General features: G+C 35.1%; 1 protein-coding gene across 1 annotated transcript; it reads right to left on the reverse strand.

Annotated features, from left to right (window-relative positions):
* Positions 1–3,293, reverse strand: LOC125203357 (ubiquitin-conjugating enzyme E2 variant 1D). Its single transcript, XM_048101683.1, has 4 exons — positions 3,109–3,293; positions 2,091–2,230; positions 1,431–1,556; positions 1–327 (listed from the first exon to the last, which is right to left on the reverse strand). Exons 1-4 carry the CDS (start codon positions 3,140–3,142, stop codon positions 187–189), a joined length of 441 nt encoding a protein of 146 aa, XP_047957640.1. The 5' UTR covers positions 3,143–3,293; the 3' UTR covers positions 1–186.
* Positions 3,294–18,032: the final 14,739 nt, after the last annotated feature.

Genomic DNA, 18,032 nt, shown 5'->3' on the forward strand with positions numbered 1-18,032 from the left:
ATTAAGCCGATTTTGATATGGTTCTAAATGATTGTCACACAAATAAAATCCCATCAACCAAACATCCCAACAACATAGTACACAGCAAGTACAACAGCAAATGGCCCAATAGACTTGATAGGACGGGAGCATTCTCAAACAATATCAACCATGACTGCGGTCGATGAAGACCTTTACATCTTTATACTAGAAATAGGTTCCTTCCGGAGGCTGGACCAGCTTACGGTTATGAGTCGCTGCCATCTCTTTTTTCAGCTGTGTCAGTATATCTTCCATTGTGTACTCACGCTGCCAATTTGATAGGAGCGAAAACTTCTTTGGTTCCACCTAAAAGCCATAAACATCTCAGATTATTTCATATGCATATCTTATTCTAGTCAAGTAACAAAAATATCAGTCATCTTGACTCATCTCTTAACCATCAGCATCATTACCAATAACAAGAAATTGGTTGGGGAATACATTCAAATGCATTACATGAAAGTATCCATCATCCCTAAAAAATTCACCCTTAACATCAGATTAACCTGTGGTGTGTTTGGTAGATGCATTAAACAATTACAATAGAAAACCAGTAGAATGACTAGGTTTAAGTAGTCAATTTCATTTTGTTTCATTGTCAAGAGAATTGAAGATATGCAATTCTGAAAATGAAATAAACAAGGAAATTATCTGAATTTTTTCTATAGAATCATACATAGAAATTGACCAGAAACTCTATTAAAGCATGGTAGGTGTTTTCTATTTTATTCTACAACTCCAATTGATTCATTGTTGCCTTCCTTGATATCTAAACTTACTAAGCAACATAAACAATCATGAATCATCTAAGGAGGAAAACAGAGTCTCACAGGACTCATGTAACAAGTATAAACATATTTCATAGAGTTATATTTGAAAGAAAAAGTGAACTGTTCAACATCGAAAAGGTTAATATTAATTCAAGACTTTATTATGAAGGTGCACAGCATGTGAAGTGGATTGTTCCTTGTCAATTTAAGGAAGTTGAGAGGTGGGAGGAGTCAATTAAATTGATAAAAATTGACCTGCAGAGCAATATCAGATTTTTCTGATGCATTAATAGTTATTCAAGGTATATAGCAAAAAAGGGATAAAACATAGTACTCCATCCGTCCCATGTTCCTTGCACTTTTCATTTTAGATCGTAAATTTAGGATTGATTTAATGTAATTAAAATAGTATTAGTGTAATGTGAACTAACTTAATAAGGGAACACTTAATTAACTCTAATATATTCATTAAATACCCTATTGCTTAATAGAAATAGTGTGAGCAGTTTGGGACGAGCCGAAATAGAAAAGTGCGAGTAACACAAGAAGTATTAGATTTAATTTACTTTCAATAGCTGAAAATGCAAATACAAAAATTACTTAAAAAGGTAACTGTTCAAGATAAAAATAGGTTCATACCACACCAGTTTCATGGTTTACACAAGTCATGTTAACCCGGGAATGAAAACGAACACTTGGAGGCTTCTCTGGATAATCTTTGTCACAGAATAGCTTCAGCTGATATATACGCCCTTCATGTACAGACTGAAAAAGAAAGTAGCACGGAACACTTACTGATGTACATTTCAGGAGACAGTCGATCAAAACAAATGTTCACAGTTCTACTAAAGATGCAGGTGCTATACATTCTAAGTTTCTAACGTACAAAGTCATGCCAAGGAACATTGACACTGTCATCAATATAGACATCCCTAACGTTAAAGTTCTATAGGAACTAAACAGACATCAATAATTCAATATCATGACAAGTTAATAATTATCAGCAGTTTTTAAGGAACCTAAACAAAGCCTGCGGTGCATGGTGGCATTTGAGAGCAATTGCTGCGATACACAGCACAGCACAGAATAACTTAAAAAAACTGACATGGGGGAAAAGTATATGGAAGTAAGAAATATTACAAATGGTATAGAAGTGAAAAGTATGAACAAATACAAAATTTAAAACTTCGTCCAAGGCATGCACTGAAGCACAAATATTAAGATCAAACCATAGAGATGCCCATTAAAACTTTGTAACTACACAACCTGTCAGCGTATAGATAAAGAGGGAATGCTTACATTGTGTGGACCTATGATGGTTCCTGTCCAAGACCGCATGTAAATATCATCACCATCATCCATTCCATAGCTCACAGTACCATCCCCAATTCCCTTCTCTCCACGTTCAAGTTCTTCCAGTAACCTGAAATTTCTAGGGACTGAAAGAAAAGCAAATTAATTGAGATTTTACATGAAGCAATCAACAAGTCATCATTGACAGTGCCATAGGGACTCAGGCTATTTAGCAAAATTTCATTGTACACCCATTCATGCTCAACCAATGCCATGCATTCAATATATAGCTTGCACAGTATGACAAGAAAGTTAGTGGAAACCAACTTGCGACAAACCATAACAAATTAAATTGATTATATCATCTAGGACATATAACATTGCAGTTTTACATTATAACTAAGGCCATCACACTCAAAACGACATATATCAATCGGGAAAAGAAATTGACCATACAATCTAGCCTATTTGATCATCCACTTGAAAGTAAAATAACTGAGCCATCATAAGATACTAAATTAATCTATTTGAAAAAAACTGAACTCGAAATGACCTGCAACATCCTAAATGGTATTTTTTTATTTAAATCATGTAGTTAGGTCACAGAACTGGAAAGTAAACAAAACGAATAAATATGAAATGAAAAGTGCAACAGTCGAACTAAAAGATCTGAACAAAGAAACGCCTCTTTTCACATAAGAATGCACCAACCACATTAGATATATGGAAAACATGAAATGATTCAATAACAAAACACCAAATTAACCTTCGATAATCAAACTAGCAGGAATATCTCTTCATTGAGATTCAACGGTTAACCCTTGAATACAATCGATTTTCCATCACATAAAACACTAAATTACACACAACACGATGCCCCATGGTTTCCACATTAGCAATTAAATTGTAAGGTTGAAACAAAACATAAAAAGAAACAACAAATAATTCATGTACCAATCACAAAGCAATACAGGCAGTATAAAGAGAATTGAAGCTATAAATTTTGAGAAGGAAGGACAAATACCCACGACACTGGATCCTCCTGAGCCAAGAGTCATGGTGTGATGGCGTGGATCGGGCGCTAGGGTTTCTGAGCACAATCGATTCGATCAGAGATAGAGAGGGAAGAGACAGGCGTGTAGAGAGAGAATCGAAGACACGAGATTGAATTGAGGCATTAAAAAGACTGGAAGGGAATTAGGGAATGGGAATAAAGCGAAGTGAGAATAAGTTGAATTAAATAAAGAGTGAATTACATATTTAGGACTTATACTTATTACGACGCACGTTTGCGGTCCCTATACTTACAAAATATTATTTGCGGTCTCTATACTTGTATTTATACACGTTTTAAGGTTTTTTTCTTTTTTTGACATTTTTAAGGACAAAAATACCCCCAAATAAATGAAGGGCAAATTTATATATTACTCCCTCCGTCCCGACTAAGATGACACATTGCTTAGCCGGCACGGGATTTTAGGAGTTATTAGTTAAAATGTTTAATTGAAGAGAGAGAAGGTGGGTGGAAGTATTAAAGTAGAGAGATAAAGAAAGATGAATATTTTAATAGTAGTGAGAAAAAGTGGTTGAGTGTATTTATTGGAGAGAGAAAGTTACCAAAAAAGGAAATGTGTCATCTTAATTGGGACAGACTAAAAAGGAAAACGTGTCATTTTAAGCGGGACGGAGGGAGTACTATTTTCTCTCATTTTTCTTTCGTCTTCATATTTTCTCTTTCTTCTTTTTGTAAATGACTTGTATACTTACAACAAAATTTGAGATTATATTTGAAGAAGGATATTAGACAAATCAAATGTTCAGCTAAGAAGTTTATTTTACATTATTTTGTTAGAATTGCGAAGAGAAATTTCTGATGTGAGAACCCACATAAGTCGCGGGCGCTGCGCACTTGCTAAATACACACAACCAAAATTACCATAATTTCATACATTCCATTTATCGCTTATTATTCCTCACTTTACGATTGATTAGATTCAAATATTCACTTGTTGAAATTCGTCGTTCAAATTTTTAATCTTTTATTTACGGGATCATTAATTATAATACTCCACATTTGAAGCATAATCACAAATACTCTAGTCTAGTGTGATGAAGAAAAATGACGTGAAAATATAAAATTTATCATATGATTAAATTTCTCAAAAAATTTAACAGAATACACGGAAATAAGATTAACAAACCCATAATTTTAGTTCTAATTTTATTATAGACAAAGGAAAAAGAAAGAAGGAGGATGAAAGAGAGAAAATAGTGTATAAATTTTTTCTTTGGGGGTATTTTTGTCCAAAAAAAGATCAAAAAGTGAAAAGAACCTTAAAACGTGCATAAGTACAAGTATAAGGACCGCAAATGATATTTTGTAAGTATAGGGACCGCAAACGTTCGTCGTGATAAGTATAGGTCCTAAATATGGAGTGTGGTAATTTTTCCGCTGCATTTTCATGAAAAAGTATGCATTTTGGGCCTTGGATGATTCATTTGTTAAGTGCAAGTTTAATGTGTTGGTTAATCAGAGCTCTATTTATAAAAGGGAATTCCATTTCTGACGGTCTTTAAATAGAACATAAAATAAATTAATTATTTTGACTATGTTTTTCTTGTGATGTAATCAATTGCTAACTTTCTTAAGTTGCTAACTTGTTAACTCATCAATGAAGTGTATTAAAAATGTCAATACGATGACATTAAAATGTCAACACATAATTTTGTTGAACTTCAATATAATGTGTTGACATTATGTTTTGACATTTTGATGTCACCATATTGACATTTTTAATACGCCGTATTGATAAGTTAGCAGAATTAGCAATTTAAATAGTTAGCAATATACCGCACTCATGTCTTTCTTTTGTCTTTTCAATTAGGCTAAATAAGTTTATCTTTAAACTCATTAAGAAAGTTCATCTTTCAATGTTCAAAGCTCATGGTTCATTACTACTAATACTGGACAAAAAAATTCTTTAGTCTAGACATACCACATAATGAGTTGGTATATCCAAAAATAATTATTTGATAAATGAAACTCTAAAGCTCATGGTTTATGACTTTTAACATCAGAGAACAAATTCTCTAGTCTAGACATACCACATGATATAATGAGTTGGTATATCCAACAAATAATTCTTAAATAAATGAAACTCTAAAAAAGTCATATTCCAATTATATATAGCTATACATGAAAATTAATTGATTTAAATCTAAATTCAATTATTACTTTAAATTATGAAAATTTCTCCTAATTATTTTGAACCTTCCTCGTATCCATACTCCCAATTGCATATTGTATCTAATGGCTAGGGATATCAATTCAACTCGAAACCCGTGAATTGACATGAATAGCCTGATAAAATTAGTGGGTTATGGCTGCAATTTTATAACTAAGGATGTCAATTGGGCTAACCGCTCGGGTTCAGGCCAATCCACTTGGGTTGTCGGACTATTTGGGTGCGGGTTATTCGAATTGTGAATTTTTTGGGTTATAAATTTTTGGCCCTAGCCCTAAATCTTTGGGTTTCGAGCTAACCCACGAGCTATTCGGATCAAAAGTGATCGTATGTGTTACTTTCTATCTAATCCAATATTCTAATTTATAAAAAAACAGATTGTTGCAAATAGTAAAAAAAATATTAAAGTGATCAAGAGAAAAAAATAATAATAGCAATTGAAAATTGAAACAATATATAAACATATGGTTAATTAGTAGGACACGTGAATTAAATTGAATAGATAGTAGTATGTCAAAAATAAACTCTATGGAGTTGAATGGCATTCTTCTACATCAATAACTTTTGAAGCTTCAACCGGATTATTGTCTTCGAGGGGAAAGACGTAATGCGGCGTTTAATATAAGTACATATTATTGGCATCTATATTCCATTGAGTCTAACTTTCAATTTGAGAGAGAAGACATAATTATCATATATACTTCATATCAAATTTTTAATAGTATTGATATTACCATATTTACTTCATACAAGTATATAATCCAAAATTTTAATCACTCCCTCCGTCCCCAAATAGTATGAACTTTGGGTTCAACACGGGTTTTAATACATTATATTGGTAAAGTAAAAGAGAGATAGATAGAGAAAGTTTTTTTAAGTATTGTTAGTGGAGAATGGGTCCACCTCATTAGAGAGAAGAGAGTTTCCAAAATTGGAATGTTTATACTCTTTGGGGACGGACGAAAAAGAAAATAGTGCATACTCTTCAGGGACGGAGGGAGTATATTTTTATTTTAAATGTTCAACCCATGGGCTAACCCACAACCTACTCGGGCCAGCCCACATAACCCGTCAACCCGTGTAGCCCAATTCTGCATTTGGGTTGTGATTTTCTGGCCCTAACACTATGATTTTACCTGATTATTCAGGTCGACTCGCGGGTTTCGGGCTAGATTGACATCCTTATTTATAACTCAAATACAAAACGGGCTAAACGGGTTTGCCCGAATGGATTGGAGGGTTAAACGGGTTGGCTTGAACGGGTTGTGGGTCGGCCCGACGGGTTGCAACTTTTAATTAAAAAATATGTATTAAGGTTTAGAGGATTTTTGTATTTTTGAATTTCATGTGGCACAATCATTAGTATTCTTCAATCTTCTACTACGCTTTTCTACTCGATCCCACATTATCAACTTTCAAGTTCTACCTCGACTCATTATTCCATTGTCCCATCAGTGCCACTACTGTCTTACCACCGCCAAAGCTAATCAAGACAAAATTAAGAACTAATCCATCAAACTCTTAAATATTTATCATTTTAATAATGATTCGTGAAAGATATGATTTTTAATTTTCATAAAAGAATCATTTATGAACAATACCAAAACAATGACACGAACATATGCTTTAATTCAAATTGATTGATTTAGTTTTGATTTATCTTTGTAGTTGGTCGAGATGAAAGGCTCCATTCTCTCCAACTATTATTGAAGAAAACTATGAAAATTTGAAAATTTTATATGATTTCAAAAATAAGAATAAAAAATATCTAAATTTCAAAATCATTTTATAGAGTCAAATTTTGATACAAGGGATTAAATTCGAAAGTTTTTAGGCTCGAATAGCCCGATGTGTTAGCCCGAAACTCGGCGGGTTATGGTTGAAAATTTATGACCCGAGAAATTCGTAACCCGAATAGCCTGCACCCAAATAGCCCGGCGACTTGAGTGAATTGGTCTGAATCCGAACGGGTTAGCCCGATTGACATTTCTACTAATGGCCAATGAGAGTAATATATGCGTGTAACTATAAATTTTTCATGCTATCAAAAGAGTAAAAAAAACTAAAAATAATTAATGATATATCTAAAATTTAAAATTAATAGCTAAACTTTATTATTTATGTAGAATACGTTTTTATATATATAATAACAGGGGAATGTTATATTGCTAGCTCATAATTTAATTGCTAACTACAACTAAATAATAGCCATTAGATATTTAAATTAAGGGCTTAGATCATCAATCCCTAAATGTCAATACGATCAACGAAAAACGTCAATAAGGCCATAGGATTAATTCCAAAAAATATCAATAGGGGTATTAATGTCAATTAACTACATGTTTAGTTATAACTAACTTTTAACAGAAATTTCAAAACTTTAAATTCATATAACATATATCAAATTAAAGATAATTTCATAAGGATTCCAAAGATATCCTACATGCATATGTTCCGACGTCAAAATTTAAAAAAAAAATTGAATTTTTTTAATTTTTTCGTACAAGCAGAAATGTCAACATACTATATAAAATATGTCAATATACTAATACATGTAGAATATCAATATAAGCAATGGGTTAACATTCTTCAAGCATTGTGTTGACATTCTCAAAGTATTGTGTTGATATTTTCGAAACACTATATTGACATTTTCATCCAAAACCCTAATTTGAAGTTATTTTTTATCTTTTTTTATTTTATTAATAACTACGAAAATTACACGTGGCAAATTATAGACCACACGTTTTCTAAAATCATATGGCCTTAAATTGGTTGTAGTTAGCAATTAAATGATGAGTTAAGCAATTGATCACTCCCTTATAATAACACATGTATATGTATAAGAACTTCCTTCCATGCATCATTTTATGGCAATACACAAAATTCATCCTTGTGTAGTTATTAAATTAGAATTTTATGACATACCATTTTTTTTTCACTTATTAAGTTAAGTTATTATATATATATATATATATATATATATATATAAATAAATTATATAACAAACAATGAAGCGTGGGTAATATAGTTGGATTTGTATTAATTAGTTTTCATATAGTTGGAATATGGTTTTTTACAATTACATTTATAAAATAACTATTTGTTGGACATACTAACTCATTATATCATTAGGTATGTTTAGACTAGAGAAAATTTTTCTCCTAATATTGGTTCTTAAAACTATCAATTTTGACAAAAATTTAGTATTTTCCACCAACCTTAAAACTATCAACTTTAGGGAAATAAGTTTTATCTTTAAACTCATCAAGAAAGTTCATCTCATTTATTTCAATTGTCTAAGCTCATGGTTCATGACCTCTAATATTGGTCCCAAAATATAGTATTTCCCACCAAATTTAAATTGGTTTAAAATATCATAAACTTTACATTTTGTTTAGTATTTCCGGTACTGACCTTTAACTATACTATATATTATATGTATACTTCCAGGTTTATTTAGTGTTATGAAAGGAAGGGGGTTTTGCACGCGTGTTGAAGAGCGAAGGTGTGAGTGTTGTGCATTGTTATGTAAAATGGAACTTCCCCGATCCAGAGAATCCACTAGATACTGGGTCTAGGAACTCAGAGAATCCTCGGGTTACCTGTCATTGGGCACACAATCACTTCCTTCTCCTTTCAAAACCCTCAACCCGCTATGCTAAAAAGATTAGTACAAGGAAGCAGGGATCGAATCCACAGAGACAGATGCGTAAGTAAACATGCTAAAAGACCTGGAAACTATTTTTGGCTGCTGCCACGCAATTTTCTCGGGGTTGAGATTTAATTCCTAGACTCTGGAAATGAAATGTCCTATCCTAACAGCTAGATCTAAGCAGAGATAACAGAACATGCATAATGGTGACCAAATGAGCTAGAAATTACTACTAGACGGGGTAAACGGCTTCCTAAACTAACCTATACACAGGAAAGAACAGCATGTGGTGACCATTTCCCTAAACGGCATAGTACGACGAAAAAAGCTGCAGATTAACCAACTAAAGGACTAACTAACAACGACATCATCTTCTCTAACTATTATCACGAAATAACAGATGAAAAACGGAGCAAAGCAAGGATCGAAACATGGCAAATGAAATTAAACCGATTAACACAAAGAACTCCTGAAACTAAAGCAGATCTATGATTACTATACGAGGTAAACAAGTAAACAAAATTTAAATGTCACAACCATGCAAACATGAACAGATCTACACGCTGGATGCTTCATCCACTCCGGATCCAAGCCATCCACAACAATCCAACACCATTTCCATCTCCGATCTTCACAGATTCAACCAGATTCAACCGATCAACTACAAATCTCCATGCAATTCAAACTCCACCTCAAATCAATCAACAATATCCACCAAAAAAAATAGATAATGCAACAATAACATAACCGAAACCAAAGTGGCAAATTCCATAGCAAAATACGCAATATCCAACGAGAAAGTAGTAAAACACGACCGAGCTTCGAATAGCGAAGACTCGGGGAATCCGAAACACAAACAAAAGCAAATAAAGGATTGTATCTTAACCTCCCTTGGAGACGGTGTTAAACAACGACGGAACTGAAACGTGAACCCCTAAGATGATTCCCCTAAAAGTGTATGTGAAGAGAAATGGAAAAGCTAAGCTAAGAGCTGATGATGCAAAATGAGGACTCTCTTCATATTGAACGCGTGCTCTTATTTAAAAGGGGCGGAGCTTCTAGACTCTTCCTGGTGTTTCTCATTTTGCCCTCCTCGTAGATGCTCCTTCGTCTAGTAACTCTTCCCTTTTTCTGCTCACTTTTTCCCGCCAGCTTCTTCCTTCAGGTAATCCCTTCTTTCTTCCCAGGGGCTGACATTTTCTCTACACACCTGGCTTATAAAACCTTGTTAGACCCAGGAAATCACAGAATTTATCCCATAACCAATGCATGAAATTAGCCTTATCACGTGTCTTTTGCACGTGTCCCTTCCTATTCAACAATATTTATAAGTTCCCACTTTCCAAAATACTAGCATTAGTTAGCATATGGTAAGTTATGGTGTCAAATCCGCGAGGAATGGTAGCATCCGTTATGTATTTCCACACTTAGAAGTTTTGGCGGTGCCGTCACGCTTTAAATTGGGAGTAGGAAAATACGAAATGTAAAACAAGACTTAAACTAATGTAGGAACTAAAAGTGCAAATAAAATGCAATTAGAAAAGAGCATATAAACTAGAATGTAGACTGGGCAAGTTGAGAAACTAGGCAACTCAAACACAGGCAAGAATATATTTTGCACTTGGAGAAAATAGGAACTCTTCAAAAATAAAAATAAAACAGCAACTTGCAAACTAAGTGTTGAGTCCTAAAAGAAAGCTAGAGAACTAGGATAGTTACCTTTAAAAGTGGCTAAACTAATTGACTCCTAAGCTAAACTAAATCAGATGTAAATGGAGGTTGAGTGTTGAGATTAACTAAGGTAAATGGCTGCCAAAAGTGAAAAGAAAGCATGTACTACTAGTTGTTGGTTTCTGGATTTACAAGAGATGAAAACCGGGCGTAATACAACCCAAAAGAAGGAATACAGAAGAAGAACTGAAACGATATACAAATACAAATTCGAAACTGTAAACCGTAAAAGAATTAGCCGAGTCAAGGAGGCCTCTTTCCGCAAGACGAGATACGCCCCAGTAGTGCTCTTTGGATTGGCGTTTCGTCCCCAAAGATAAAATGGCTACGTCTCTGGTGAAGCAGCACCGCTATCAGCAGAGCTCCGGCGAACTGGATGGAGGGGAGGGCAGAGCTTTCGACAAAAAAACAATGCAGAGAGAGGCGAGAGTGTATGATGCAAATTCTGGTTTCTAGTGTGTAGAATGCTAGAATGACTAGCCTATTTATGGGCTCAGTCCACTGTAGGGGTCAACGCAGCCTTGATGGCTGTCGTCAATGCTACACCGTAACGGTCGTCGGTTACGAGGCGTTACAAGCTGTAACGGTCGGGTATTACAAGCTCAGAGGTAGAGAGGTTGAATCTAGACGCTTCTAGATTCGATCATGATGTGGACTATTCCCGCGTCATACTTACGAGGTGTCATCCCACTTGGCTCGCTGACGTGGAAACGGTGGTGGTCTAAAAAGAATTAGACCCACTAGCCTTGGGTCGAGCCCAAGCACCAAGCCCACGACCAAGCCCAAAGAACAGCCCAAAGACAACCCAAAGACCAATTGCCAAGATCCAAGTCCAAGTCCAAGTCGTCCAAGTCCAAGGACCACCCAAAGACCAATTGCCAAGATCCAAGTCCAAGTCCAAGTCCAAGTCGTCCAAGTCCAAGGACCACCCAAAGACCAATTGCCAAGATCCAAGTCCAAGTCCAAGTCCAAGTCCAAATCCAAGGACAAGGACAAGGACACGAGCACGGGCACGAGCACGAGCATGGGCTCGGGCTCGAGGCTCGAGGCTCATGGCATGCAGCCCGCGGCTCGCAGCGGGGCAGGCGGCGCGCGTGTGGGCTCTTACAGCCCATCTTAGTCCACTATAATTATTACATGTAATAATCCTTCTTATTAAATACTAGTTTAATAAGGTTGTAAATTCCAATGTGGGATAATTAACTCTCTTAATTATTCCATAAGCTTCTCTTATAGCTCATTGAGTTTGCAATTTTGCACAACTTTAATCCATTATTTCTCACTCACCGAGAATCGGATTTGAGAAAATGAATATACCACGGTCATCTACTCCGAACGTAGATCGATGCTATATCATTTAGTTTCACAAAATTAAATGTCTCGTTGAAATTATAATTGTTCAAAGTCCATTGGCCAACATAGATTCCAACAATCCCCCACATGAGTGGAAATAGCCAAATGCATATGCATGCAGACACGAGCTCAACCCTCAAGAGGTATATAAGCATAAGGATAGGTAGCTTTTAGCTTTGAACCTTCCATAGTCAATGCCATCAGATACACAGGCGGCCTAGTGGCGCGATGCTTTGAACTAGTTCCCTACGGCGTGCACCGAGACAATGGTGTTAACACTTAAACACCTCAACCTCATCCCTTCTCACGTTTTGTGTCCTTTGCGGCCTTGGACACCACTTTGGATTCATAAGTGTGTAATTTGAAGCGGCCACACTTCACACTTACATATGTGATTCCTACTCGAGTATCTTGCCCTACTCGGTCTCTTTGAGGACTCAATCTCCTTGAGATCCTTAGGAATCATTAAAAGTCATAGACTTATCCTTACCACAAGGCAAGTTTTCAACACTCTATTGCTCTTTAGAGAATAGATGTAGATGAGTGTTTCACACGAACTCTCATAGCTTAGTTTTCCCATTGAACCTAGTTCTTGCGATCTCCAGTCATCATGGTTGGGTTACCACTATGACAATTCTTTAGTTTGTGGATTTCAAACCCATTCCCTCTAGCAACTTATTCATTTGATCACGGTGCAACCCTTTGGTTAGCGGATCCGCTAGATTATCTATTGACTTCACATAGTCAATTATAATCACGCCTGTTGTGATCAAATGTCTCACGGTATTATGTCATCGACGAATATGTCGAGACTTACCGTTATAGAAGCCATTGTTCGCCATCCCGATAGCGGCTTGGCTATCACAGTGAATCAGCACTGGTGGCACTGGCTTAGACCAACCTGGGATATCCTCAATGAATTTTTTCATGAAATTTAAATGGATTACACGGATGTAAAGAACTAAAAACAAAGGATATTTATGTAAAATGTATATATATTAATATGAGTGTATTTGTGTAAGAAATAGATTTGTCAAGTTTTTAAATTGGTGGAAATAAATAATCAGACCATGTAGACTAGATTATTTATCTATAATATGAGAGTATATTATATTGGACCCATCCTTAATCATAGGATTTAGAAATAAATAATTTATGATGCCAAATGATCAATAATGTAGGTTAAATAATCTAATCTTCCATTATTATAGCTACCAAACTATGCAAAGGAACAATAAGGAAGTGAGATAAATGACTATATGACTGCTACATAATTAAAAATGCAAGAGAAACACAAAATCATTAATAAACTACCTAAACATGATTGAAAACACCAAATGAAAATTTGAAACCTAACCACTCCATATAGAAGATAAAGAACACTGAGAACATTCAACAATAGTAATGAAATACATTAAAAACGAAATCAACAAGTGCGACACTAAATACGTAAAATTAAGAACTAGACAAAGAAAATCACTAACTAATTGCTACTTACCAAACACACTATTTTTTTTTCCTTTTTCCCACTGATAAGTCGAAATCAACAAGAGCAACCTTTAAAGAACATTTTAAAAGCTTAAAACAACTCAATAAACAAGCAAAACATTAAAAACATTTAACCAGACAATAATTGAAAGTTAAAGCTTGAAAACAAGGATGTTCACCTAAAGAACACAAGAACTAAGAGTAAATGCTTTTAACACTAGTGAAATAAATACAACAAAGATCTTAAAAATCAGCCTCGAACAACCATTAACTAGGAGTTAAGATGTGGGAAATAAATACAAGTGTTCCAAAGAAACTAAAGCATTAAAGAAACTAAAATCTACTACAAGCTTCAACTCATGGTGAACAAAAGATCTTGGCAGCCATAAGTTTGAAATCTCTCTTCTTAAAAACGAGAGAAAAGTTTCCTATAGTGGGAATTAACTAAATTAAACTAAGTGCTAAAGTGATATGTGGTTCCTTGGAAAAGTTAAGTTAAGTATTTTGTTACATTTTTTTCATTAAGTAAAAAGATAATCCCCCTTCCTCATGCCCCTAGGGACGGATGTAGACACATGAAGCAACAAGGGAGTTGTCTTGTAAATAATGTGCTTAATTAGCTTCATGCAATTTTTCCGTCGGGTTCAGATTGGCCAAGCCGACAGCAATTTGGCTTTCTTCCATTTTTTTTTTCCAATTCTTGCACATTTGCCTCCTTTTTGCATCACTCCACTAAAAATTCCTTTTGCATCCAAACTATAAGCTCCCTTTCCTACCAAAACACGCATCTTCTCATGCAAATATTCAACATATAGTGCAAAATCCCTCTTTGTTTATGAAAATAATTAGTCGCTCTTTCAGTTACACTACTAGTTGATTTAATTGTAGTGTTAAGCTAATCATCGTTCACTTTTCAATTTTGATTATCTTAAAAATATACTCCCTCCGTCCCACTAGAAATGAAACGTTTTCCTTTTTGGGTTGTCCCACTAAAAATAAAACGTTTCCTAAAATAGAAAAAGCATCATCTCTACTTTTTCCCTCTCTTATTTTATTCTCTCTACACTCAACTCACAAACCAACACTACATAAAATCTCGTGCCGAAAAGCAAACGTTTCATATTTATTGGGACGGAGGGAATATATAGTACTCCTATAATATATACTTTCTATGTTCCACTGAAAATGACCTACTTTATTTTTTAGTTTATCCCAGCTAAGATGAGCCGTTACTAAAAATGGAACCATCTTTATCTCTACTTTATTTCCTCTCTCTTACTTTACTATCTCCACTTAACATACAAAATAAAATTACATAAAATCCCGTACCGCTCAAGGAATGGGTCATCTTCCTTGGAACAAAGGGAGTATATAATAGTAAAAAATTATAGCATATGAAATCAAAAAATTTCATTTTAATAATGTATTATTTAACAATTGAATTTTGTACTCCTTCCATCCTGCTATTAATGAGACGCTTCTATTGGGAACACAATTTAAAATATTAATATTTAAAAAGTTAAGTGGAAGTAAATTATGAGAGAGAAAAAATTCAAGGATATAAGAGAAAATATAGTAGGAAGGAGAATAAGTAATAGAGATGAAAGATATTATTTTTTTGCTCATTAAAAGAAATGACCCATTTACGATGGGACATCCCAAAAAAAGGTGACTTGCTTATAGTGAGATAAAGAGAGTATAAATTTTGAATAATAGATCTGTAAAAAAATAATATCATATAGTAGTAGTTTATTTAGTATTAAAATGCTTAGTCGTTAATGAAGAATATTATTAATAGCAATTTTTATGGTGTCACCATTGCTCTACTATTGTCTGCTCTTTCGATATCGAGGTTCTTTTAACGACAGTCATTGCATATATAACTAATTTCTATCACTAATTCTCTAATTAATTCTCTCTCATAACCATCTTTACCTTTAGATACTCATGCGCCCCATGTTACAACTGCTTTCAGCGCCATTGTCGGTGACGCCGAAATAATCTCACAATGATAAACATTTTTTTTTGTCTCCAATGTAAAATTTTTGGTTTCGTTACAAATTATAAACCTCAACTATTAGGGCGTGTACATGTTATTTGATATGGGATGTCCCTAATATAATCTTGTCAAGATTTTGTATTGTTCCAACCTGTTATGTATTGAGCAATTCTAGCGTTCAAGTTCTCAGAGATAAGTGATAAGGCTAATTTCATGCATTGGTTATGGGATAAATTCTGTGATTTACTGGGTCTAAAGTTTTATAAGCTAGGTGTGTAGAGAAAATGCCAGCCCCAGAAAGAAAGAAGGGATTACCTGAAGGAAGAAGCTGGCGGGAAAAAGTGAGCAGAAAAAGGGAAGAGTTACTAGACGAAGAAGCATCCACGAGGAGGGAAAAATGGGAAACACCAGGAAGAGTCTAGAAGCTCCGCCCCTTATAAATAAGAGCACGCGTTCAACATGAAGAGAGTCCTCCTTTTGCATCATCAGCTCTTAGCTTAGCTTTTCCATTTCTCTTCACACACTTTTAGGGGACTCATCTTAGGGGTTCACGTTTCAGCTCCGTTGTTGTGTAACACCGACTCCACGGGAGGCGAAGATACAATCCTTTATTTGCTTTTGTTTGTGTTTCGGATTCCCCGAGTCTTCGCTGTTCGAAGCTCGGTCGTGTTTTGCTACTTTCTCGTTGGATATTGCGAATTTTGCTATGGAATTTGCCACTTTGGTTTCAGTTATGTTATTGTTGCATTATCTGTTTCTTTTTGGTGGATATTGTTGATTGATTTGAGGTGGAGTTTGAATTGCATGGAGATTTGTAGTTGATCGGTTGAATCTGGTTGAATCTGTGAAGATCGGAAATGGAAATGGTGTTGGATTGTTGTGGATGGCTTGGATCCGGAGTGGATGAAGCATCCAGCGTGTAGATTTGTTCATGTTTGCATGGTTGTGACATTTAAATTTTGTTTACTTGTTTACCTCGTCTAGTAATCGTAGATCTGCTTTAGTTTCAGTAGTTCTTTGTGTTAATCGGTTTAATTTCGTTTGCCCTGTTTCGATCCTTGCTTTGCTCTGTTTTTCATCTGTTATTTCATGATAAAAGTTAGAGAAGATGATGTCGCTGTTAGTTATTCCTTTAGTTGGTTAATCTGTAGCTTTTTTTCGTCGTACTATGCCGTTTAGGGAAATGGTCCTCACATGTTGTTCTTTCCTATGTCTAGGTTAGTTTAGGAAGCCGTTTACCCAGTCTAGTAGTAATTTCAAGCTCATTTGGTCACCATTATGTATGTTCTGTTATCCCTGCCTAGATCTAGCTGTTAGGATAGGACATTTCATTTCCAGAGTCTATGAATTAAATCTCAACCCCGAGAAAATTATGTGGCAGCAGCCAAAAATAGTTTCCAGGTCTTTTAGCATGTTTACTTACGCATCTGTCTCTATGGATTCGATCCTTGCTTCCCTGTACTAATCTTTTTAGCATAGCGGGTTAGGGTTTTGAAAGGAGAAGGAAGTGATTGTGTGCCAAATGACAAGTAACCCGAGGATTCTCTGAGTTCCTAGACCCAGTGTTTAGTGGATTCTCTGGATCAGGGAAGTTCCATTTTACATAACAACACACAACACTCACACCTTCACTCTTCAATAAGTCAGTAAATGGAATTTTTATTTATTTATTTTCATTTATTTGAAGCACCCCACACGGTATGTTGTCTAAATTTCCCTTCTCAAAATTATATTCCGCCAAAAGGGTGAAGTAAATTTCATTTCAATTTGGGGTTCTTCAAAATTGTGGAAAGTGTTAAACAGATTTTGCCCAAATTATATTTCAAAGGAATAGCTAAACAAAATCATATTTTGGGAGGAATAGCTAAAAGAAATCATATTTTCGTTTAGGTGACCAAGGCCTTACTTACGGAGCTAATCGGAGGGGAACAATGGCCGTCAGCGTCACTCGGTAAACCGGTGAGGTCGGGGGAAAGCCAAACTCCGACGAACTTTATATGAGGTGAACCAATTTTTTGAGTTGATTTGAATGAGGTTGAATCGCAGATCTAGGGTTGGCGTGCCTTTTTTTGTGAAAGCTACAAATGAGGAGGAGCTATATCAATTTTGGGGGTGATTTTCAAATAACAAGGGCAAAAGGGTATTCTTTGTCACAAATCTGGATCCGATTTTCAAGACAAGAAATAAAAAGCAGCTCCTTCGGCTGTTTTGAATTAGGCACATTCTTCACTTGAACAGTGCGGGCCCATATATTATCAGCGGGCTTTGGCAAAAATAATGGAGTAACCTGAACAGCCACCAACTCCAAGATATGGGCTCATATCTGCCCATATATGCACATCTTGTGTAACATGAACACGCCCTTAAATTGTAAAAGTTTGTTCAATTGGAAAAACAGTTTATAGCCATATTTGACAAAAAGGTTAACTTGTTTGAAAATGTTAAATTCCCGCACAAGTACAATGTGTTCTACACGT

The sequence above is a fragment of the Salvia hispanica genome, chromosome 2 (genome assembly GCF_023119035.1).
Source record: "Salvia hispanica cultivar TCC Black 2014 chromosome 2, UniMelb_Shisp_WGS_1.0, whole genome shotgun sequence".
Classification (NCBI taxonomy): domain Eukaryota; kingdom Viridiplantae; phylum Streptophyta; class Magnoliopsida; order Lamiales; family Lamiaceae; genus Salvia; species Salvia hispanica.